The sequence below is a fragment of the Corythoichthys intestinalis genome, chromosome 4 (genome assembly GCF_030265065.1).
Source record: "Corythoichthys intestinalis isolate RoL2023-P3 chromosome 4, ASM3026506v1, whole genome shotgun sequence".
NCBI classification, from domain to species: Eukaryota; Metazoa; Chordata; class Actinopteri; order Syngnathiformes; family Syngnathidae; genus Corythoichthys; species Corythoichthys intestinalis.
Genome location: NC_080398.1, coordinates 19,128,185 through 19,152,528, shown reverse-complemented (window position 1 = coordinate 19,152,528; position 24,344 = coordinate 19,128,185). Strand labels below are relative to the sequence as shown.

General features: G+C 41.2%; 1 protein-coding gene across 2 annotated transcripts in view; it reads right to left on the bottom strand.

Annotated features, from left to right (window-relative positions):
• Positions 1–24,344, bottom strand: part of kcnn3 (potassium intermediate/small conductance calcium-activated channel, subfamily N, member 3) — a 218,485-nt gene that overhangs the window by 12,819 nt on the left and 181,322 nt on the right. For both annotated transcript variants that reach the window (XM_057834614.1, XM_057834615.1), the window contains exons 8-9: positions 9,901–10,028; positions 3,636–3,705 (exon numbers count right to left, since the gene is read on the bottom strand). In XM_057834614.1, coding sequence (XP_057690597.1) covers positions 3,636–3,705; positions 9,901–10,028 — 198 coding nt within the window. The remainder of the gene's footprint in view (positions 1–3,635; positions 3,706–9,900; positions 10,029–24,344) is intronic.

Here is a 24,344-nt window from a genome sequence, read left to right as displayed (position 1 = left end):
TACCGTTGTTCGGCCATTCCTTACTACGCGGCAAAACGTCTACACAACGCTCAGCGCGCTTGCGCAAGCATCCGAACGCATGCGCACATCGGTCAGAAGCGGCGAGTACTCACTATTTTTGTTTTCATTTAGTTTTTTAGAACCTTTTCATTGCCTCAAAAATACTCTTTGCATGTATTACCCTCTCATACTTTTAACCATTGTTTTTTTTTTGTGTTAGCTTTGAAGCAGTTGACCACATTAGTCACGTAGCGTATTTAAACCGTCCTTATTTGATATAACTGCATTTAAGTATTTTCTTAAGGCATTTTTACTACGTTCTGCCTGTATGCATCCAAACAAAACAAGTTTAGCGCACACGGTATTACTTTGGGTGTCAAATTCGACTAATGTAGGACGTTTCGCCGATGTAGCAGATTTTGGCAGAACACCGTCTCTGAACAGATGAGGCATAGCGGTCTTGTGCTGCAGCCAGGTAAAGTGAACAAAAATGTGTTGGTCTACTCCTCCTTAAACACTCTGTTTTCTGCATCAATCTTGCGTAGTTTTGAGCACGCCATTTGCCGTACCTTTTCGCCTCTTCCTCCAATTTCATTCGGCTCAGTTTTTGGCTGTCACTCCGCGGAGTCTGGAAAGCGAGTGTGAGACATGCTGTTCTAAAAATAACTTTCAAATGCTTCACTCCCATTGGCTGGCTCACGGGCGTCACCGCCAAGGTTTTTGTTTGTTGCCCACCTCCGGTCTGCAAACCCGCAGAAAAAAAAGATTTTTGTTGTTGCAACGTGTATTAGTCCGGACAACTGAGACCGAGGTCCGCGGTTCTGTGACCTCTGCTCTATGTTGATGCCTTTTCCCAAAAAGCTCTACTTTTGTTTCATCTGACCAGAGAACATTCTTCCAAAATGTTTTTGGCTTTCTCAGGTAAGTTTTGGCAAACTCCAGCCTGACTTTTTTATGTTTGTGGGTCAGAAGTGAGATGTCGACGGATAGTACGGGATGATACTGTTGTATCCTTGGACTGCAGGACAGATTGAACTTGTTTGGATGTTAGTCGAGGTTCTTTATCCACCATCCGCACAATCTTTCGTTTAAATCTCTTGTCAATTTTTCTTTTCCGTCCACATCTAGGGAGGTTAGCCACAGTGCCATGGGCTTATTGATGACACTGCGCACGGTAGACACAGGATCATTCAGGTCTTTGGAGATGGACTTGTAGCCTTGAGATTGCCCATGCTTCCTCGCAATTTTGCTTCTTAAGTCCTCAGACAGTTCTTTGGTCTTCTTTCTGTTCTCCAGAATCAATGTGGTACATACAAGGACACAGGACAGAGGTTGAGTCAACTTTAATCCATTTTAACTGGCTGCAAGTGTGATTTAGTTATTGCCACCACCTGCTATGTGCCACAGGTAAGTAACAGGTGCTGTTAATTTCACAAATTAAAGAAGCATCACATCATTTTTCAAAGGGTTCCAATACTTTTGTCCAGCCCATATTTGGAGTTTTGTGTATAGTGATAATGATTTTTTTTTGTGTTCATTCTCTTTTGTGTTTTTTCATTGCAAGTAAAATAAATGAAGATATTAATACCAAAGCATTTCTAATTGCAATCATTTTCTGGGAGAAATTGAGCATTGTCTGACAGAGTTGCAGGGGTGCCAATACTTTTGGCCAGCAGTGCACACTGTATACATACATACATGGAACGACATAACTAGAGATGTCCTGATCGATCGGCATCCCGATCGATCGGTTCCGATCACGTCATTTTCAAAGTATCGGAATCGGCAAAAAAATATCCGCCATGCCTTTTTTAAATATATATTTTAATTAAATCGTTTTCGAATTGTATTTAACGTTACAGACATAATATGTTACACTCATCCACAGTCTTTAGTTTAGGCTTAAGGTAGGTTTATCAAAAATATCCCGATAACGGCGGCAATTAATTTATTAAAAAATGTGTCACGTTAAAATAATTAACGCAATTAATGTATGCGCTGCACGACCGTCTCACTTGTTGTCGCGCTCAATCTGCAATGACGCCGTTTTACCTATATTAAGAGATAAAAGGCAGCGCTAAATGAGTCGAGTGAATTCTGGCAGCTTTTGGAGCCCTTCTTCAATTGGCTAAAACCTTGCAATCCCTCTCCCTATGATTAGAAATATCATGGGAAGCAATTTGGGGAAGCAAGGTGGCAATTGATCTTTGTCTTGACACCTTAAGTTATTTCCCAAAGCAGAGAAGATATATCCATTGGTAGCACGATGCACAGTCATGGTTCCACTTCCCATCATGGTTCCACTTCCCATTATGCATTGGGGCATGGCTGCAGTATCATTTACTGAAAGCTCAACAAATACACTAGATGGCAATATTTAGTCACAATATACAAAGTCACAAGTCTTTCTATCCGTGGATCCCTCTCACAGAAAGAATGTTAGTAATGTAAATGCCATCTTGATTTATTGTCATAACAAACAAATACAGTACTTATGTACTGTATGTTGAATGTATATATTCGTCCGAGTTTTATTCATTTTTCTCTTAATGCATTGCCAAAATGTATATGATCGGGAAAAATTATCGGGAATGATGGGAATTGAATCGGGAGCAAAAAAAAGCAATCGGATCGGGAAATATCGGGATTGGCAGATACTCAAACTAAAACGATCGGGATCGGATCGGGAGCAAAAAAAACATGATCGGAACAACCCTAGCCATAACCAAGTAGCCGGTCGAGTGTACTGAAACAACAGTGCAGAGTATGGCCTGGACACCTCTAGAGCACAATGGGAAACAAAATGGGAAAATGAGAGTGCTAAGGTCCTCTGGGACTTCCGGATACGCTGATAAGATGGTCATGGCCAACCAACCGGACATCATGAACATGGATGAGCAGCAGAGGACAGACATTGTGATCGATATTGCCATCCCCAATGATGGCAATATCAGGAAAAAGGAACATGAGAAACTACAGAAACACCAATGGCTCAAGGTCACACCTGACCATCCCTTGCGGAACACCAGTGTGCCACAGTGCAGTGGTTGGGAAACACTGCAGTAATACATTCCCTTCAGAGGCAAAAGTGGTTTCACTCACCACACAGCGAGAGACCACCCTACCACTCTCCGGCATTGTTTTTGGGCCTCGGGGGAGGTCGGCTCTTGTTACACAACGCGCAAAGGACAATATTGTGCTTGGTTGAAACGTGACGAGGAGAAATGTTGCAAGAGGTCGAGAAGGAGCAGGAGTAAAAATAGGACGCCTGAGAGAAGTGAGTAAGTCGTGTGGAAAAAAAAAAGGTCTGAGAGGGAGTGAATGCTGGAATAAAGAGGAGGCTTGAGGGAAGTCACAAAGATTGTGAGGAAGCATAGAATGAAAGGAAGGACTAGTACGCATACACGCACTTGTGTCAGATCACACTCTCGCTAGACACCCACACGGTCGCAGAAAGAAAAAGAAAAACACTCTCTTTTCTCCTCACATTCCCACTCAGTCATCCCTGCTTTATAACACTTGTTCCGGTTGCTAAGGAGAGACAAACAGGCATTTCATCATGGCAACAACACAATGGTACATCAGGAAACATTTAGATGAGTTGACGGATCAAAGCATTTTGTGATGCGACTCACTTTCGACAGGTCCACCAGCGTGTTGGCCTGATCGCTGAGTTTGCGCTGCTCCATTTTCACGCTGCGTAATCTGCTCACACAAAGACACACACATTGAGATTCAGGGAAGAGCCGTAGAAAGTCACAGATCGGTGAGTACACAGTGGTCAGCGCGGAGAGTTAATCCCCGATGGGCCGTGTGACAACAACACTGTGTCACGGTCACCTTGCCCCGCTTCACCTTTGGTTGCTGCCTGTGCTATGTGTCTGGATGCATGAGTCTGCAAACATTCACAGGTACACCGTGTGCTCTCGCTCTCGGATGGCTTTGTAAATCACCGGACAAAATATTTCAGCTCTAGCAGAACTGAGTGCTCTGGAGGAATAAATAAGAGTTATATTTAATATGAAGGGACCTTGAGCATAACGAGGCCGTTGGGGATCTAAACGAAGGGGAATACAATTAGTTATCATCAAATAAATAATCTAGTGAGGGAATTACAAATAGGAACTGTCAAGTTCTCAGAAGAGCTAGAAAGTTCTGATTGCTATTTTTAACATCAAATCTGTCAGCCCTTATCATCAGGTGCTAACTGATTACACTGAACTGCATCATAAATGCTAATTTTGCGTGCTGAACACTCAGGTATTCATTTCGCTCACGAGGCTCTAGTTTTTGTGTTCCACAGCATTTGTTATAGCGCTATATTAGTTTCTTTAGCTAGTTACAGTTGTGTTCAAAATTATTCAACTCCAACAGTGGATAAGTGTTTTTGCAAGTTTGACATTCATTTTCTATCTTGTTTATAATCACATCAAATGTCAAATAGACAAATTATTCACCCCGCCCCCCAAGTCCACCACTCTTAAAAACAAAGAAACATCTGTAGAAGTGAATGGAACCGCAGCAATTTAACTCATTCACTCCCAGCCACACCCCCACTTCGCTCCTGGCCGTTTTACTGGATTTTGACTGATTTAGCAAAGCCCACAGAAAATTCTGTTCTATTGCTATATAAACATTGAACCCACCAAAAGAAAGATTAGACTCTCTTCTTTCAGCAGGAAAAAAAGTTAGTTCATATCTTTTTCCATTCTTTAGAAATCAGCATTAGAAAATAGTTTGAGCAATTTTCCAATTTCTGATGAAAAAACAGAAATTGAGCTTTTTGTAAAAGCATAAATTTCAAACATAACTTTGACTATACCACAGCTATTTTTTGCTTCGTGACATCCCAAACATCTGAATAATGTTTCCCTTCTACAAAATAACATAAACAACAAGAAAAATAGAGCTTTTGATAGCAAAGTAACAATTTATTTACACATAACTAAACTATTGAACTGAGAGATGACGCTGTTGTGGCCATGACAGCCCGGGTAAACTTTTCCCTCATCGCCGCCTGTCTCATCAAGATGGATTTTTTCGAGTCTTTCTTTTGTGGTGACCACTGCCTCGTGGCGGAGTTCGCCTGGGGATTTGTGTGGGGCATGTTGTGTTCCTGGAGGGGAACTGGTTTGGCCGTGCGTGTTTCCAGCTGAGTCGTGAGACACTGGAGGGTAGTGGGGGACGCGAGCGGCCGAGCACGACGGCACGGGCTCTGCTCGGCGAGCAGCACGGACTCAACGGCATCGTCTGCTGCACTGGTGATCCCGGTTGTTCTGCTTGGTCATCCAGCTCCTGACATCCCGGGCGTCCTCCCGGTTGTTCTGCTCGGTCGTCCACCGACTGGCATCCTGGACGTCCTGCTGGTCGTCACACTTGGTCGTTCGTCGCCTGGCGTCCTGGATGTCCTCCTGGTCGTCCATTCGGTCGTCTTCCACCGGTGCCCCGGCCGTGCGGCCCGGCCGTTTGTTCCGTTGAATCGGGCTGCAGGTCTTACCAAATGCGCTACTGCCCTCCAGTAGCCAGTTTTATTGCTTTAAAATGGATTTTCAGCATTGTGCTTTGAAGCTAAGTTGCATCAGAACCTAGAGATGTCTCTTGCGGGGAAAAAAATAAAAAATAAATAAATACGTCTTTGGGACACTGAAACAATTAAAAATAGAGCTTATTTATACGTTTTTGGGAGCAAATGAGTAAAAAAGACTGACTCATGGCTCTTGGCAGTTATTGACATCTTTACAACATGGTGAAGTCCAAGGAATGGGCAAAAAAGTTCAGAGAGGATGTCATTTCACTTTATCACCAAGGATATGGATATAAAAAGATAGCAAAAGGACACAAATATTTCAAGAGACCCAACTGGGAGCATAGTTTGCAAGTTTAAAGCCAGAGGCACAGTGGAAATGCTACCTGGCGTGGTAGAAAGAGGTTACTGTTTGCAACTGTTGTGCGATACCTGAAGTGAAGTGAAAGGTGGAGAAAAATCCCCGGATGACAGCTGAAGAACTACGACAGGACATGTCATAGGAAGGTATTCAGGTTTCATCCTAGACAATAAGAAGCCACTCTGAAATGATGGCGCACTCCCATGCTGACTCCAAAGCACAAGAAGTATGCCAAAAACCATGTGGACAAACCACAAAGGTTTTGGGATACTGTTCTCTGGAGTGATGAGACCAAACTGGAACCTTTTGGGCCAATGGATCAACGGTATGTTTGGAGGAGAAAGAATGATGCCTATAAAGAAAATAACACCCTATCTACTGTGAAGCACGGTGGGGGGTCAGTCATGCTCTGGGGTTGTTTTGCTTCTTCAGGAACAGGGATTCTTCAGCGTGTGCAAGATATTATGAATTAAGCTCAATACCAGGAGATCTTGGATGCAAATGTCATGTAGCCATTGACAAAGCAGAGGCTTCGGTGAGGTTGGACCTTCCAACAGGACAATGATCCTAAGCGTACCTCAACATCTACCACGTCGTGGTTAAAAAAGAAGTGCTGGAAGATTCTGGAGTGGCAATTGCAGACCCAGACTATAAATCCCATTGAAAATCTCTGGTGGTACTTGAAGAAGGTAGTTGCAGCACGCAAGCCCCAAAATGTTAATGAACTGCAGGCCTTGCCCATGTGGATAACTGCAAGAAACTTGGGTCAAGCTATGCTTCATGTTTAAAGGATTTTTTTTTTGCAAAGGATGTTGTACTCAGTACTTAGTAATAATTAATTAATAATTTTGTCAAGAAGTAATTACAAAAAGGCCATAATTTGAATATTCCCCCAAATATTTTTGTTATTTCAGTTGTATTTGTCTATTTGACATGTCATTATTTAATGTGATTATAAACAAAATGAAAAATAAATGTCAAACTTGAAAAACACTTTTATACTGTGGGGTTTAAATAATCTTGAACACAACTGTATATTAGTTTTGATTGTTACGAAAAAATGAGAACTTCCCTGATAAAATGAGGATGATTTCTGAATACAACATGCAAAACTTTAATAAGAATTATTCATGACATCTTGGTTGCACTGAATTTTTCTTTAGATTCAGCTCAGTGTTATATGCCATTACAGTTCTGAGTAAATTTGCGATATAAAAAGTCCACACACCACTATACAAATACCAGAATAATGTAGTCTTAATTAGATATGGGAATCTTGGGGCACCTAACAATTCGATTATGATTACGATTCGGAGGCTATTATTCGATTATAAATTGATAATTGATGCAGCCCCCCCCCCCCCCCCACACTGCTTTAAGATGGCGGCTGTTTACTAACGCCAGCTTCTTTCAATTTGCATCTAGTTCTTTATACATGTGCTAACTCCGCTGAGTCTATCATTTCACATCTAGTTCTATATATACATGTGAAATCTACCGTAGCATTATATGGAGGTAGTTTGTAGCATCGTGGGCGTTGTTGGAAGTGGCTGTCGGTTGCAGTCAGGTACTATTGTTTTCTTATCTAGAAAGGCATAAGTTGTCGGTCCGTCCCTCATCCAAAGACCATGACTGTGTTTTTAGTTCCGCTTTATTTGGCATATTTCAATAATCGGAATTTGGATGTTTGTGAATCGTTCTCGAATCTTCCACGACCGAAATGCGAATAATCTAAGAATCTTTTGGTCGCCTCTATTCTCAATAAAGACCATGATGAATTTTCCCATCATTGACGTGTATTTTTGCAAGGTAATGCGTGAAGTCTGTTGCTGCTGTACTGTGAATTTCAAGCTCGGAAACAATTATAATGCTGCACAACTGCAAGTAGATGGTAGCAATGCCACAAGAGCGGTTTCTGGGTCAAACGGCTTCTTTTCCTTAAACTCATGTTCAACTGCTGAATACTAAAAAATGGAAAAAGTAGAATCAAACTTTTCCCCTCGTTTTTAGATTTTGTGTGTTTATAATCATGAAACAAAATATTCTGTGAGTCTTAAAAAATCTGTCAAAATGCTTTAAGATAATTGGCAAAATGGGGTTGGCTGCATAGCATGAGAAAAAATATATAAATAGCATAAATAGGCTTTATCAAGCACTTTTCTATAAGACAAGAAAATGGGCACAGAGTAGGAGCATATGTACCAGCAATGAAATACAGTGGGGCAAAAAAGTATTTAGTCAACCACCAATTGTGCAAGTTCTCCTACTTGAAAAGATTAGAGAGGCCTGTAATTGTCAACATGGGTAAACCTCAACCATGAGAGACAGAATGTGGAAAGAAAAAATAGAAAATCACATTGTTTGATTTTTAAAGAATTTATTTCCAAATTACAGTGGAAAATAAGTATTTGGTCACCTACAAACAAGCAAGATTTCTGGCTTTTTTAACGAGGTCTAACGAGGCTCCACTTGTTACCTGTATTAATGGCACCTGTTTTAACTCATCTGTATAAAAGACACCTTTCCACAATCTCAGTCAGTCACACTCCAAACTCCACTATGGCCAAGACCAAAGAGCTGTCGAAGGACACCAGAGACAAAATTGTAGACCTGCACCAGACTGGGAAGACTGAATAGGTCAATAGGTAAAACGCTTGGTGGAAAGAAATCAACTGTGGGAGCAATTATTAGAAAATGGAAGACATACAAGACCACTGATAATCTCCCTCGATCTGGGGCTCCAAGCAAGATCTCACCCCGTGGCGTCAAAATGATGACAAGAACGGTGAGCAAAAATCCCAGAACCACACGGGGGGACCTAGTGAATGACCCACAGAGAGCTGGGCCCACAGTAACAAAGGCAATGCGCCGCCAGCGACTCAAATCCTGCACTGCCAGACGTGTCCCCCTGCTTAAGCCAGTACACGTCCAGGCCCGTCTGCGGTTCGCTAGAGAGCATTTGGATGATCCAGAAGAGGACTGGGACAATGTGTTATGGTGAGATGAAACCAAAATAGAACTTTTGGGAAGAAACACAGGTTCTCGTGTTTGGAGGAGAAAGAATACTGAATTGCATCAAAAGAACACCATACCCACTGTGAAGCATGGAGGTGGAAACATCATGCTTTGGGGCTGTTTTTCTGCAAAGGGACCAGGATGACTGATCTGTGTAAAGGAAAGAATGAATGGGGCCATATATAGAGAGATTTTGAGTGAAAATCTCCTTCCATCAGCAAGGGCATTGAAAATGAGACGTGGCTGGGTCTTTCAGCATGACAATGATCCCAAACACACAGCCAGAGCAACAAAGGAGTAGCTTTGTAAGAAGCATGTCAAGGTCCTGGAGTGGCCTACCCAGTCTCCATATCTCAACCCCATAGAAAATCTGTGGAGGGAGTTGAAAGTCCGTGTTGCCCGACGACAGCCCCAAAACATCACTGCTCTAGCGGAGATCTGCATGGCGGAATGGGCCAAAATACCAGCAACAGTGTGTGAAAAGCTTGTGAAGAGTTCCAGAAAACGTTTGGCCTCCGTGATTGCCAGCAAAAGGTACATAACAAAGTATTGAGATGAACTTTTGGTATTGACCAAATACTAATTTTCCACCATGATTTGCAAATAAATTCTTTAAAAATCAAACAATGTGATTTTCTGTTTTTTTTCCCACATGCTGTCTCTCATGGTTGAGGTTTACCCATGTTGACAATTACAGGCCTCTCTAATATTTTCAAGTGGGAGAACTTGCACAATTAGTGGTTGACTAAATACTTATTTGCCCCACTGTATGTATTAGAATTACAATCAGTAGATGGAGATATGATGATCAAAGTGTTTCTAATAGAATGATGCATGTCGATTACCCACCACTGTATTTGACTGGATGAACTTTTAGCTGATGATTCATTGAAGCCGTGGGTGGATGCAACTGATTTCAAAGGTACCGTCAGTGTGCATGTGTGTGTCCGTGTATTTGTGTGAGTGTGAGTGGGTTTGTGTTAGTTGTAAGTGCTCTCACTGGTGAATTGCCTGCAGGAACTTCCGCTGATGTTTGCGGACTCTGGAGTGGTCGATCTTCTTCATCAGCTTGGTGTGCTTGTAGATGAGCCAGGTCTCCCTCAACACGTTGGCCGCCGCGTTTTTTATCTGCTCCCAGACGACATAGACGCACAAACGTGAATAATCATTAGCAACAGGTCATCCTTGGTAACTGGTTGTGCACCATTTGCGCTCTGTTTTCTTAATAAGAAAGAAAAACACATAAGCAACCCCTTTTTTCTTAAAGGATGCCCTCTTTCCCAGTGTCTCTGTTACACACACACACTTGTAAACACATGCACGCACACTCTGGCCTGCCAAAGCTTTTCAAGCGCATATAAACAGCTGGTTCCTTAGGGACTTTTGGCAATGAGAATCAGCGGACTCTCTCCCTCGCACGCTGTGCAACAATACATCTCCAAAGCTCAAATGGGCTGCATCACGATGTCTGGCTGCATGTAATCCAGAGCAGTGGTTTCTTAAAAACCAATCATATCCCTTTGTATGACAACGAGGGAGAGAAAAATATTTGAAGCTGATATAGGAGCAGAGTGGAATAATTGCATTGACCACTAAGTCTAATGTTTAGTGATGCTCAGTGATGGCCAGGAAATGCAATTATTTCATATAATCAGTACCGGAGATTGTTGCGATGTAAAGACGATAAACCCTTTCATGGGAATTAGTCGAAAAATAAAACCTTATAATTAAAGGAAGATGAAGTCATGCATTTTTGAGGACTTCAACTAGCATTGTTTTCAAAAGTAGTTCTTTTTAAAAACTTTCTGTGTATTGCGAACATTCACCCTCCCACCCAAGTGTTGCAAATATTTTCCAAACAGCCTATTCTAACTAGGGTCACGGATGAGTTGGTGTCAATCTGAGATTAAATGAATATTTTAAATTAAATATTTGAACTTCACTTTAGTGCCAGAGATTTTTGTGGTTTTTGACTGATAACTCAAGGCCCACAGAATTCTACCTTATTTGTTTATTAGTAATATCCAGCAAAACATAGTTAAATTTCATGAAAATTAGCCTGGTTCAAGCACATAGTAATGCCACTTACGTACAGTGGTGTTACAGATTACTTGAAAAAGTAATTTGATTACTGATTACGCCTCAAAAAAGTAACCCAGTTACTTTACTGATTACTTTATTAAAGTAATTAAGTTATTTTAAAAGTAATTTATCTGTTTCTGTCTCTCTTGCCTGCCTCAACATAAAAGAATGACAACAGAAAAATACCATCGCACGTAATTGACTTTCTGATAATGGAATTTGAAAGGGTCAGAATTTTTCAGATAAGGCCCTAATCTTCGAGTTAGCAGGGGTTTAACCCTTTAACACCTAAGCCTATTTTGGCCGAATTTGCATGCCTTTGATGTTGCCTTTATATTTCAAAGAAAAAAATGTTCACAAAGGCCAGGTTGGGTCCCTTTTTTCAGGACATCATAACCTTCATGTCCAAATGGTTGTTTTACTCACTGATCAATTATAATCAACATTTTGGACCCAAAAAGACCCAAAACCGTTTTTCAAAATTTGTAATGTTGATGTCCCATTGACAACCAAACATGCTCGACCAACCGTTTTGAAGCTTGATAATATTTATTCTACTTGTTAGGATAAACATTCAATAGAAAAAAATAAGACTGAATAGTTTTATGTTTAACAGTTCATCACAAACAGCAGGTTTGGTCATAGGCGTTTTTGGCCTTTACACATACTATGGTCAAAACAGAGGAAAATTAGAAGAAAAAAAAAGGAAAATTAGAAAAAAAAAAAGATATACATATACTGTACTGTATATATATCATCTCACACAAAAAGGGTTTGGAGGATATCTCTTTGTGAGTTTAGGTATTGTGCCCATCACCTAATCAATCAATCAATCAATCAATCAATCAATCAATCAATCAATCAATCAATCAATCAATCAATCAATCAATCAATCAATCAATCAATCAATCAATCAACTTTATTTGTATGGCACATTTTAAAAATCCACCGAGGAGTCCAAAGTGCTTTACATACCATAAAACAGCAATATAAATTAACTTTCAAAGATAAAACAAACACATAAAAATAAAATAAACAAACAGTCATTGCACATTAAAAGCTGAAGAAAAATAAAATGTTTTAAGGCGTGATTTAAAATCCGTAAGTGAAGGCGCCTGTCGCATAGTAAGTGGTTCCACAGCATGGGCACCATCACTGCAAATGCACGGTCACTAGCAGTGCAACGGTTTGCAGTTCAAAGCCGAACCGTACGGTTCGCCCTGTACGATTCAATACGCCTTTATGAACCGCGCCTTTTCGGTTTTGCAATTAATTTATTCCGAACGCTTGTGGAATGAATTGGTCGAGCTCTGTGTGCCTGTGTGTGAGACGTGAAGCACAGCTGTGGAGAAATTCCCACCCCGCCGCAAGTAAATGTCCGATCGCTGTCAAGCACCTGTGTAATAGAAGCCGAGTAACGCCCTCTCTCGCTTACGAGCGAAGTGAAAGTGAAACAACAAAGAAAACAAAAAGCTATGGCGAGCGGAGGAGTGGAGAGACCAAATTTTGAGGAAGCACTGGCTTCTTTCAAATCTGCGGTGTGGCAACATTTCGGTTTCCCCGTGGACTACAATGCGTAGGGAGAGAAAATAGGAGGGAGAGAAAATATTGGAAAAAAAAAATTGCTAGCATTGCTCAGCGCTTGTTCCCTATGCTAATGGCAACACTTATAACATGACTCCGGCACCTCAGCCGGAGTCACCCACAGATATCACTTTCTCAGAGCAGGACAACCCCGGACATGACACCAGTGAAAACACATGGCGGGCTTCGTTAATTTATTTGCAACGCTTGACCCGCGATACATGGTTCCCTCGTGGACATATTTCTCCAACAACGTATTCCCCGACATTTATGAAATGGCACGCAAAGCCATCGAAGATGACTTCGCTAAAGCACATAGTTTCGCCGTGACCACTGATAGTTGGACGTCCCGTGCTACAGAGTGTTACTACCTACCTGTGACGATCCACTATAATTCATACTGTACCTGTCAAGTTGTACGGTCTCAGCGTAATTTGTACAAGTGAGCACTGATTTTTAAATGTGTATGCCGTACGTTACGTTCAAAACCTGTACATTTTTCGTGCATTATGTTTTTTTCCCTCCGTTCGTTAATACGTTGGTTGAATGACGTGAGAAAAGTCAGAGACACGGAGAGGGAAGAGTGTTTGTTTTGACGCTGTAGCAAACGCGATGCTAGGCTAGGTGGCTCCAATACTTCCTGACTGTAGCCGACATCCTACAACCTAGCCTAGATATCTCATGCATATAGAACTACATGCGAAATGACAGACTCGGCAGCGTTAGTAAACAGCCGCCATTTTAGAGGAGTAAAGTTCTCAGAAAGGCTCTGTTGTAGTGAACCTTCCTAGTGAACCTAAGTAACTTTTTATCTAAAATACTCCTAAATTGGCAAAATCTTGAGTTGAGTCTATCTTTAAATGATGAAAGTTTTAAAATTTTCACATGTCGAAAGTAGACAGAAGGGAACTAATGCAAAATCGGGAGCAGTTTTATCAACTTTAACGGTTGATTCAGAACATTAAATGACCTCCAAACATAGCAAAGGTTACTGTTTTTTCTTTTTTGAAAAAAAAAAGAATAAAAAACATGAAAGGTAACACCAGTTACTTTGCCAAGTAACTTTTTTACTACTGTGTGTGTATTTCAGTAGACAGTCACTAAACTAGCCAAAGAGCTAAGAGGGATTTTAACAGTCGAAAACGTTTACCTTTTAAGTGTTTATTTTATTTTCTTAAAAGCAAAATAAAGGCAGTTTAAAAAAAAAAAAAAAAAAAAAAAAAAAAAAAAAAAAGCAAACCGAAACCGTGATCCCAAAACCGAGGTTCAAACCAAACCATGGGCTAACTGAACCGTTGCACTCCTAACGGTCACCCCTAAGCTTCAGCCTTGATCTTGGGACTTCTAGAGGCAGCTGATCTGAGGGTTCTGGTTGGACCTTATCAGAAGTATTTACATGTAATGAAGCTTCTCGAGCACACATCTATATACAAATTGAAAAGATTGATAGTGAAGAAAAAAAATCAAATATAACGAAAAAAATTCTTTTAAAAATATTGACACTAAACTAGTTAGTTCAATTTTTTCAGGGTTTCCTCTTGAATAGGACACGGAGCTACGTCTACGTCACACACAACGTCACACAGCCTACTCTTCCGCCGTTTGCGCACTGCTGTCAGCCTGTCGCTCTTCTAACTCGCCGACTCATCCGAGGAAAACAACGACAAATACGGCTGATCGTCTTCCTTGAGTTGATGAAATAATGCATTAGTTTGCGCTAAATTTAGTTTTCTATTTATTCCACACGTTTCAAAGTCGCTCGCTCAATCCAAGCGGCCGTTGCTCCCTTTGCATGCCTCCCTTTCCTTGGATGTCGCCTCGCTCCGCAATTTATTAAAAATATTTACATTTGGTTTGTCCTTCTTGACATCACAACGGCTCTTGGGATATGCAGTCTTTTGTGCTGCTTTCGGTTTTGAAAAAGGACAAGAAATGATGGCAATATGGAGATGGACACATGGTCCATGCAGCGTTTTAATGCATATTTATGAGTGCAATAAAACTATAAAACTCAAATGACATTATCTCCCATTTTACTTGGTCGATTGACTTAAAATAAAGACTGGTGTGGACATCAACTTCCGCACTTTGAAATTAGACCAACCAGTGGCACGTGGGTGACGTAATTACAGCGTGACGAAGCTTCAAAGATGATATGCGTAAACGCGTCGCTGCCAACATGTTCGGTGTTAAAGGGTCAATTAGTCGATGGAGTTGATTTAAACCAAAACTCCAGCTGAAGAGGCAAGATGGATATTTAGAATTTCTTTTACCTAAGCTTTCAAAAGCTTCAACAAAAGCGAGCTTGAACCGAGGACTGAACGCGAACAGTGTCGAGATGTATATACCTGTATGTATACAGTACAGGCCAAAGGTTTGGACACACCTCATTCAATGCAATAGAAAAGCCCCTTTCACACACATACAGTGGGGAGAACAAGTATTTGATACACTGCCGATTTTGCTGGTTTTCCCACTTGCAAAGCATGTAGAGGTCTGTAATTTGTATCAGAAGTTCTCTTCAACTGTGAGGGACGGAATCTAAAAGCATGTAGAGGTCTGTAATTTGTATCATAAGTTCTCTTCAACTGTGAGGGACGGAATCTAATACAAAAACACAGAAAATCACGTTGTATGATTTTTAAGTAATAAATTTGCATTTAATTGCATGAAATAAGTATTTGATACATCACAAAAATCGAACTTAATATTTGGTACAGAAACCTTTGTTTGCTATTACAGATACCAAACGTTTACTGTAGTCCTTGACAAGCTTTGCACACACTGCAGCAGGGATTTTGGCCCACTCCTCCATGCAGATCTTCTCCAGAGCCTTCAGGTTTCGGGGCTGCTGCCGGGCAACACGGACTTTGAGTTCCCTCCATAGATTTTCTATCGGGTTCAGATCTGGTGACTGGCTAGGCCACTCCAGGACCTTAAGATGCTTTTTACGGAGCCACTCTTTAGTTGCCTTGGCTGTGTGCTTTGGGTCGTTGTCATGCTGGAAGACCCAGCCACGACCCATCTTCAGGGCTCTCACTGAAGGAAGGAGGTTGTCAGCCAAGATCTGGCGATACATAGCCCCCCCATCCATCCTCCCCTCAATACGGTGCAGTCGTCCTGTACCCTTGGCAGAGAATCAGCCCCAAAAAAATGATGTTTCCTCCTCCATGTTTCACGGTTGGGATGGTGTTCTTGGGGTTGTACTCATCCTTCTTTTTCCTCCAAACACCACGAGCCGAGTTTAGACCAAAAAGTTCAATTTTGGTCTCATCCGACCACATGACCTTCTCCCATTATTCCTCTGGATCATCCAAATGGTCAGTGGCAAACTTCAGACGTGTCTGGACAAGCATTGGCTTCAGCAGCGGGACCTTGCGTGTGCTGTAGGATTTTAATCCATGATGGCGTAATGTGTTTCCGATGGTTTTCTTCGAGACTGTGGTTCCATCTCTCTTCAGGTCACTGAGCAGGTCCTGCTGTGTAGTTCTGGGCTGATCCCTCACCTTCCTCATGATCAGTGATGCCCCACAAGGTGAGATCTGTCATGGAGCCCCAGAACGAGGCAGATTGACCATCAACTTGAACTTCTTACATTTTCAAATAATCGCTCCAACAGTTGTTACCTTCTCACCAAGCTGCTTGCTTATTTTCCTGTAGCCCATCCCAGCCTTGTGCAGGTTTATTATTTTATCCCTGATGTCCTTACACAGCTCTTTGGTCTTGGCCATTGTGGAGTGGTTGGAGTTTGTTTGTTTGAGCATGTGAACAGGTGTCTTTTATACAGGTAACACGTTCAAATAGGTGCAGTTACTTCCAGTAATGAGTGGAGAACAGGAGGGGTTCTTAAAAAAGAACTAAGAGCCGAAATATTTACTAGTTGGTAATGTATCAAATACTTATTTCATGCAGTTAAATACAAATTTATTATCTAAAAATTATACAATGTGATTTTCTGGATTTTTGTGTTAGATTCCGTCCCTCACAGTTGAAGAGAACTTATGATACAAACTGCAGACCTCTACATGGCTTGCAAGTGGGAAAACCAGCAAAATTGGCAGTGTATCAAATACTTGTTCTCCCCACTGTATCCCGGTAAATTCCCGTGTAAGGCGACGTGGGATTTACTCGCGTCATTGCCTTCACACATGGAGAGATATCCCGGGAAAGACGCGGGCTGGACGCTTTGACAAACTTGTCCTGTTTTGCCGACTTGACGCTCTCTGTGCATGGAGGGGAGCTGGCGAGATTTTATAACCTGGACATTACATTATTGTTGGTCGACATGGACTATCACATTCTGTTGGTGAAATCGTGTTTTGTTACTGAGCCTGTTGTGGGAGTGTTCCTGACGTCCTACCTGAAGCCAATTCAAACTCATCAAGACTGTAGTTAAGTCCAGGCGATCCAAGAGATGGGTGCTGAGACATTAACTTGCTGGGCGCCATTCGACACCTTTGATGCATTTGCTAGCTTGTTCGTCTGCCAACCTTGTTTTGAAATCCCCTACGTTGTGCTGGTATTTGAGTGTATTTGTTTTGTTGTCTTATCGGGTCTCTGCCTACCGCTTAGGTTAGTATTATTGATCCCCGTCTACCTACTGTCACGGACAAATTGTGTTATTCCCCCTTTTCCGCGATCGCGTGTATTTTTGTTTGTATTTAATGAACTCTTGAACGTGTCCCTCCGTTGTTTTCTGCTTTGAGGTACAACCTTGTTTCCGCAGTTGCGAAACCTAACATCGGCAACAAAATAAACCACACATTTCCAAAGATGGATGATGGACTCTCTTCCTCGGCAATTTAATTTTGTTATGTTTTCAATTTAATTTTGCTATTCCCAGTTTACCATGTTGATAATTGTGATGTTTGTCTACCGCTTTTCATCTTACTGCGAAGAAAGAAAATGACGCTCGGCCCACCATAGTATTTACGTCATCTGCCATCGTGCTGTGACCCGGAATCAAACGCGTGCTTTCACGCATGCCTTGCTCCGGGAAAGTCCAGGACATTATACTAGGACGCGGCTTGTTAAATGTCCGCGTAATCTCAGTGTCATTCAAGCCGGGAAATTGCTTTCACACGCAAGGGCTGCCCATTTAAATCCTGGGATTTTAACTGTGTTAAGGTATATGTGAAAGGGGCTGAATGATGGTCACAACCCCATTGTAAAGGCAAGACTTATTAACCCTGATAAGGCATACCTGTGAAGGGAAAACCTTTTCAGGTGTCTGCATCTTAAAGCTCTTTGAGAGAGTGCCAAAAGTGTGCAAAAAAGTAATAAGAGCAAAGGGTGTATATTTGTAAAAAAAGTAGAATATAAACCTGGTTTCAGTTATTTCACTTTTTTTGCCAAATACTGTATTTTTCGAACTACAAGTCGCTCCTGAGTATAAGTCGATCCAGCCATAAAATGCCCAACGAAGAGAAAAAAAACATATACAAGTCGCACCGGAGTATAAGTCGAATTTTGGGGGGAAATTTACTTGATAAAATCCAACACATAGAACAGACATGTCATCTTGACAGGCAATTTAATATAAAAATACAATAGAGAACAACATGCTAAATAAATGTACAGTGTACAGTGTATGAACAACGAAATGTGAATATACTGTCCTCCGTTACGGCTCGGTCCTGGCTATACAGCGAACTCCCAAAAGACAATGCTGGACGTCCGTATGATTTGCTGAATCAATTTGGTCCTCGATAGAAAACAGGTTCGCATCAACGTAAATAAATGATAATTAGGTACTTTTAGTAATAAGTAACAGGTTAGCATGCGTTCGCTATCATTAGCACATCGTTCAAACAACCACACAACTGGCTCTAAGTGTCCGATCGCAGGTGGAAAACACACAACAACAACAGAAAAGATGATACACGCAGGCGTTGCCTCTGTAGAGATGATTTAAAAGCACAAACAATGAAAGGTTCGCAGCCGTCTAGTCTCTCTCGCTAACTCTCCCACTCACTCACTTACTCACTCAGAGCTACGTCTTCTTCTGGCGTGTGAGCACTCTTCTTCACGTAAACAAGTGCGAGTGCGCCCTCACGTGGGCGTGAAAGCGCCACAAACTAAATGCATCCATTTCAAGATAAAAAAGTCAATAATACAATTGAACATACACTGCCAAAGGCAGAACGCGAACGTGGCCATAGCTATAAAGAGTTATTCAGGTAACTATAGCATAAGAACATGCTAACAACTTTACAAAACCATCAGTGTCACTGCAAAACACCAAAATAACATGTGAAATTATATCATAATGTGTTAATAATTCCACACATAAGTCGCTCCTGAGTATAAGTCGCACCCCCAGCCAAAATATAAAAAAAAAACGCGACTTATAGTCCGAAAAATACGGTACATAATTCCGCATGTTCATTCATAGTTTAGATATATTCGGTGAGATTTTACAATGTAAAAAGTAATGAAAATATACAAAACGCACAAATGATGAGGTGTGTCCATCAACATGTTTTGCCTAGGGTTACAAATAGGGTTGTTCCGATCATGTTTTTTTTTTTTTTGCTCCCGATCCGATCCCGATCGTTTTAGTTTGAGTATCTGTCGATCCTGATATTTCCCGAACCGATTGCATTTTTTTTTTGCTCCCGATTCAATTCCAATCATTCCCGATAGTTTTTCCCGATCATATACATTTTGGCAAAGCATTAAGAAAAAAAATGAATAAAACTCAATTCAATTGCTCCAAGTATCTTTTTTTATTGTCCAACATGACATTGTTCCACTGCTTTGGATCAAAACAAAGCTCATCAGCACTGTGCCATAAAATAGGTAAACAATAAACATAACCCCCCCTCCGCTTAAAATAAAGTTACACAACGTCACTTCCATGTTCCAAGTTTTTTTCGTTGCCACACTTTGTGAGTGCGACAATAAATGGCAGGGGAGGATGTTTGTTGTTATTATGAACCAATTTTTAAACCACAACTAAAAACTCTGGATGAGTGTAAGACATTTTGTCTGTAACGTTAAATACAATTAGAAAACGATTTAATTAAAAAATATATACATATTTAAAAAAAGGCATGTCCGATATTTTTTTTGCCAATTCCGATATTTTGAAAATGATGTGATCGGACCCGATCGATCGGGACGCCTAACGATCGGGACATCTCTAGTTACAAACTGTATAAAATTAAAAGTAATCAGATTACAATAACGCCTGGCGTTATTGACAACACTGTTTATGTATAATCTTACAAGCTGATTGCTTTCGCTCGTATACATGACCAAATTAAAAAAAAAAATCCAGGTCGAAACAAATGCTCTTTGCTGTTCTGTTTTTCTTGAAGAGTCTGCCTTGAAAAAAGGAAACCCATTACGTAGTATACATGGGTGACGACTAAGGCGTATATTAAAAAAAGGTTGCCGTGTCGGTACAAGAAAGGCAAAGTGTTGAACAGCGGGGTGGTGCAGCAGGGAGAGGTAAAGAAAAGGAGGGAATGAGTAAGGACATGAATTGAATGAGAGACTTCAAAGCGATGCTGAGCGCTGAACAAAGAACAATTATAACCCCCCGTCTGAGGAGCACAAAAGACCCCAGCAGCTTGGCTAATCAGCACCCATCCACTGCAGTCAAGCACAACGCACACACAGGAACACACACGTTACTGGCCTCTTGCGTGCACATTTCAATGACACACGGAAAGTCAGCCTGGAAAACCACAAAAGATATGGAAGACCTAATCAAGCGCTCCAAGTTCTTTTCCCCACAAAATTGGCATATCCGAGCTGTAACAGAAGACCCAACCTCGACTACAGTTTCCTTTTAGATTAGATACTAAACTCAGTGTAGCAGGATGTTACTTCCATTGTGTGCACATATGTAGCATTTTTGTACTTCCAGTACGTGCATGAGTATGTTAAATTTATTTTGATCAATCAGATTTATCAACAGCTATGTGCTGCCATGTTACTCCAGTCTGCTCAGGGCCTTTAGAGTCAGTAGTCCTGACTGAATTTATACCGTAATTTTTGGACTATAAGCCGCTTTTTTCCCCCTCATTTTGAATCCTGCGGCTAATAGTCCAGTGCGGCTTATTTGTTGATTTATTGGGGTTGATAGTTAACACTTTATTTAAAAGCGGCGCCATAAGACTGTCATAATTTTGACATGACACTATCATGGGCATTAATGAATGCTTATGACAGATGTCATTAAGTATCATCAGGCAAATTATGTTACAAACTACATTTATGTCCAGCTCGGATCTGGTAGATCTAATCAGATTAGCCCGATGTCACAAAATGACATTAGTCATAATCATTAACTCATTTGCTCCCAAAAACGTATAAATACGTTCTATTTTTAATTGCTTCAGTGTCCCAAAAACGTATTTATACGTCTTTTGCGTTTTTTTTTTTTTTTTAAATAAAAGGCATCTATAAGTTCCGATGTATCTAAGATTAGTGTTGCACCGATACCATTTTTTGGCCCCGATACCGATACCTGGCTGTGCCGTATCGGCCGATACCGATACCATACCGATACCACCCCGTTTGTATATATATAACCCCCCCCCCAAGAGCTACATAATTGGATGTGAAATCCTTGCTATCAAGGCTTTGTCAGGCTGTTGCTTACCTTTGCAAAATAGGAAAAAGACTAGTACAAAGTATAATACTAGCCCAACAGTAAGAAAGTAAAAATAAGTTCATAATAATAAACTGAGTTAACTTTTTTTAAACCTCTCAAAGGCCAATCAGTGCAACGTTCATGAAATTATTGTAACATTCTGCTGCTGGTTAGATCGTGTTTTGTTGCTGGGCTGTTAGTGGGGGCGTTCCTGACGTCGCACCTGAATCCAATGCGGGCTCATCAACGCAGCATTTAAGCACGGGTGAGCTCAGAGAAGGCTGCCGAGATATTTGCTTTGCTGATGGCCATTTGACATCTCGCACTATAGTCTCGCTACATTTGCTTGTTAAGCCCCTGCATTGGTTTGTTTCTGTTGGTGTGCTGCACTCGTTTGTAACCTCTACCCTGTGCAGGTATTTGAGTGTTTTTATTTTGGCTTTTTGGCTCGCTGCCTATCGTCTTAGTTAACCTTTGAGTATAGTATATTGTAGTATTGAGCTCCGTCGACCTGCTGTCACGGACTCCTTTTGTTATTTCTACTATCCCGCGATCGCGTGTTATTATTATTATTATTTTTTGCAATCATTAAACCCTAGTACGTATCCCCTGCTTGTTGTCCGCGTCGAGGTCCAACCTTGTTTCCGCATTTGCGGACGCTAACAATTATAAGTAATAATAATTGACCACAGCATCCCGTCTCTCTATTAGCCTCCTTTTTTCGGGAGTGGGGGTCCCTTATTTCTATTTCTGAAAGGTGGCAACCCTACTTTGGAAACAGTTCCCAAATTACTGCAGCATTTCTTTAAGTAAAACACAAGTAAAGTTGACGTAGTGAACTTACCAGAGAGTGTTGCACATGTCCAGCGCCCTTCCTCTGGATAGCAGTCCTGCTCTTGCAGGCTCAAACTCTTTTTCAAGTCTTCAAATGTTTTATCAGGTTCGAGGTATTGAAACTGGCCGATTTAACTCCACATCTCGAAACTTTCAGGCCGCAAATCTTGCATGCAGCCATTGATTTTTATTGACGGGATTTCTATTTTGAAATATTTTCCGACCGCCGCCATGACGGCGCCGCCATGTCGGCACAGCCAAGCGGCCTTGTCATTGGTCAGGAGTGGCTATTGGCCCGTTCTCATTGGTCTGGAGCAGGCCAATAGCGATAGCTGCTTGGTGTTCACGTGTCATCACACAACACAGAGACAAAGTGTAGTGAGCGCCAGGAGAAAAACAAAAGAGGCTGCGGTCCAATGTTATAATAATGGACTGGTAAAAGGTATCGGCGCGGTCTTTGTTGGTACTCGCCGATACCGATACCACCATTTTGGGCCGGATCGGCGCCCCCTGCCGATACTAGTATCGGTATCGGTGCATCTTTATCTAAGATATAATGCACAAAGATCAAAACCCATTTTAAAGCAAGAAACTGGCCACTGGAGGTCAGTAGCACATTTGGTAAGAACTCATCTCGGACCAAGAAAGGAAGTGAAGAAAAATAGTCAGGAAATGGAAGTTGGAGGGATCTTGTGAAGAAGCATGAGAATTTGAGAAAAATGTGGCGAACGATTGGAGAAAAAGAAGGCAAATGACACTGGAGGAGTGAAAGAAAACAAAACCATCGTCAAAGAAGGATAAAAAAAAAAAAGTATCTTGACGAGACAGACTGTGACGTCCACAACGGCGTCAGGTTCCACACGCGTTCTGCGGAGCTCACGTTGCGTCACTCCTTAGCCCGAGGTTGAACCCAACGATGAAGATGATGAAAAAAGCGAGCCCGATCTTGATCCGGACTCATCAGATTACTGAGCCTTCCCCGTTGTCTTGTGCGCAAATAGTTCAACAGTTCAATAGTTATGTGTGAATTTTTTATTCGTCTTGTTGCTTGTTATTTTGTAGAACGAAAACATTATTCAGATGTTTGGGATGTCACATAAGCGAAAAATAGCTGTGTTAAAGTCAAAGTTATGTTTGAAACGTATGCTTTCACAAAAAACTCAATTTCTCCGTTTTTTCATCAGAAATAGGAAAATTGCTCAAACTAAGCTATTTTCTAATGCTGATTTCTAAAGAATGGAAAAAGACATGAACTTTTTTCTGCTCAAAGAAGAGAGTCTAATCTTTCTTTTGGTGGGTTCCATGTTTATATAGCAATGGAACAGAATTTTCTGTGGGCCTTGCAAAATCAGTCAAAATCCAGTAAAACGGCCGGGAGCAAAGGGCCTTGCTCCGGTGAAAATGGCTGGGAGTGAATGAGGCAGTGTCATGTTATAATTATGATGGTCTTATGACAGTTTTATGGCACCACAGTATAATAAAATGTTACCAAATACCAGAGCTAACATTTAATGAAACAACTGGAAGAGTAACTGAAGAAATAATTAGCACAGAACATGAATTTTGATTGTTATTTACATCTGAAGCGCTGCAGTGCATCCTAGGAGGCATGATGGACGACAACATTGTTGACGGCAGATGGCAGCAGAGGGAGCAGTGATGGCCAAATGAAGCTTCTTGAAGCAATGAAGCTTTGCAGCTAATTGGTTTAAAGCTTCATGGTGTTTCATTTGGTTTTATGGCAGTCTCTATCTTTTGGTGTAAATATCCCATAATACAGTGAGGACAGCTGCGGCTTACAGTCCAGTGCGGCTTCTCTATGAAGAAATACCGTTTTCATGTCACATTCTGTGGGTGGTGAAAATTACGGTAGTCAACTATTGCTGCTTTCGGACTGTGGGGACATGAGTACTTAGTTCCTATAACTATAGGCCTCTACAGTAGTTATAGGAACCATCCTTCGCCAGGCAGTCGTGTTCGCACATGGGTCCTGCACCTGATACGAACTGTTTGGACGTTGTAGTCTGCGCCAGTGATGCAGCTAATATATGCTGTGAGACAGCTTCTTTAATCAGTAAGATTTTTAAATTCTTTCTAAAACAACAAACAAGTTGGTCCTGGACATCATGACTACTCTGAGTGGTTAATCACAGCAAGCCAAGTTCAACTAGCAAAACACATTTGAAATCATCTGATCGGATTTTTAGATTTAAACATATAGTTATGCAGGCTTAAAAGTTAACATTTAATTATCAGCACTTCTGGTTTGATTGAAATTATGTATGCATGATAATAAAATACAAGACAGGGAATTACAACACGTGTTCAACCTGTCACAG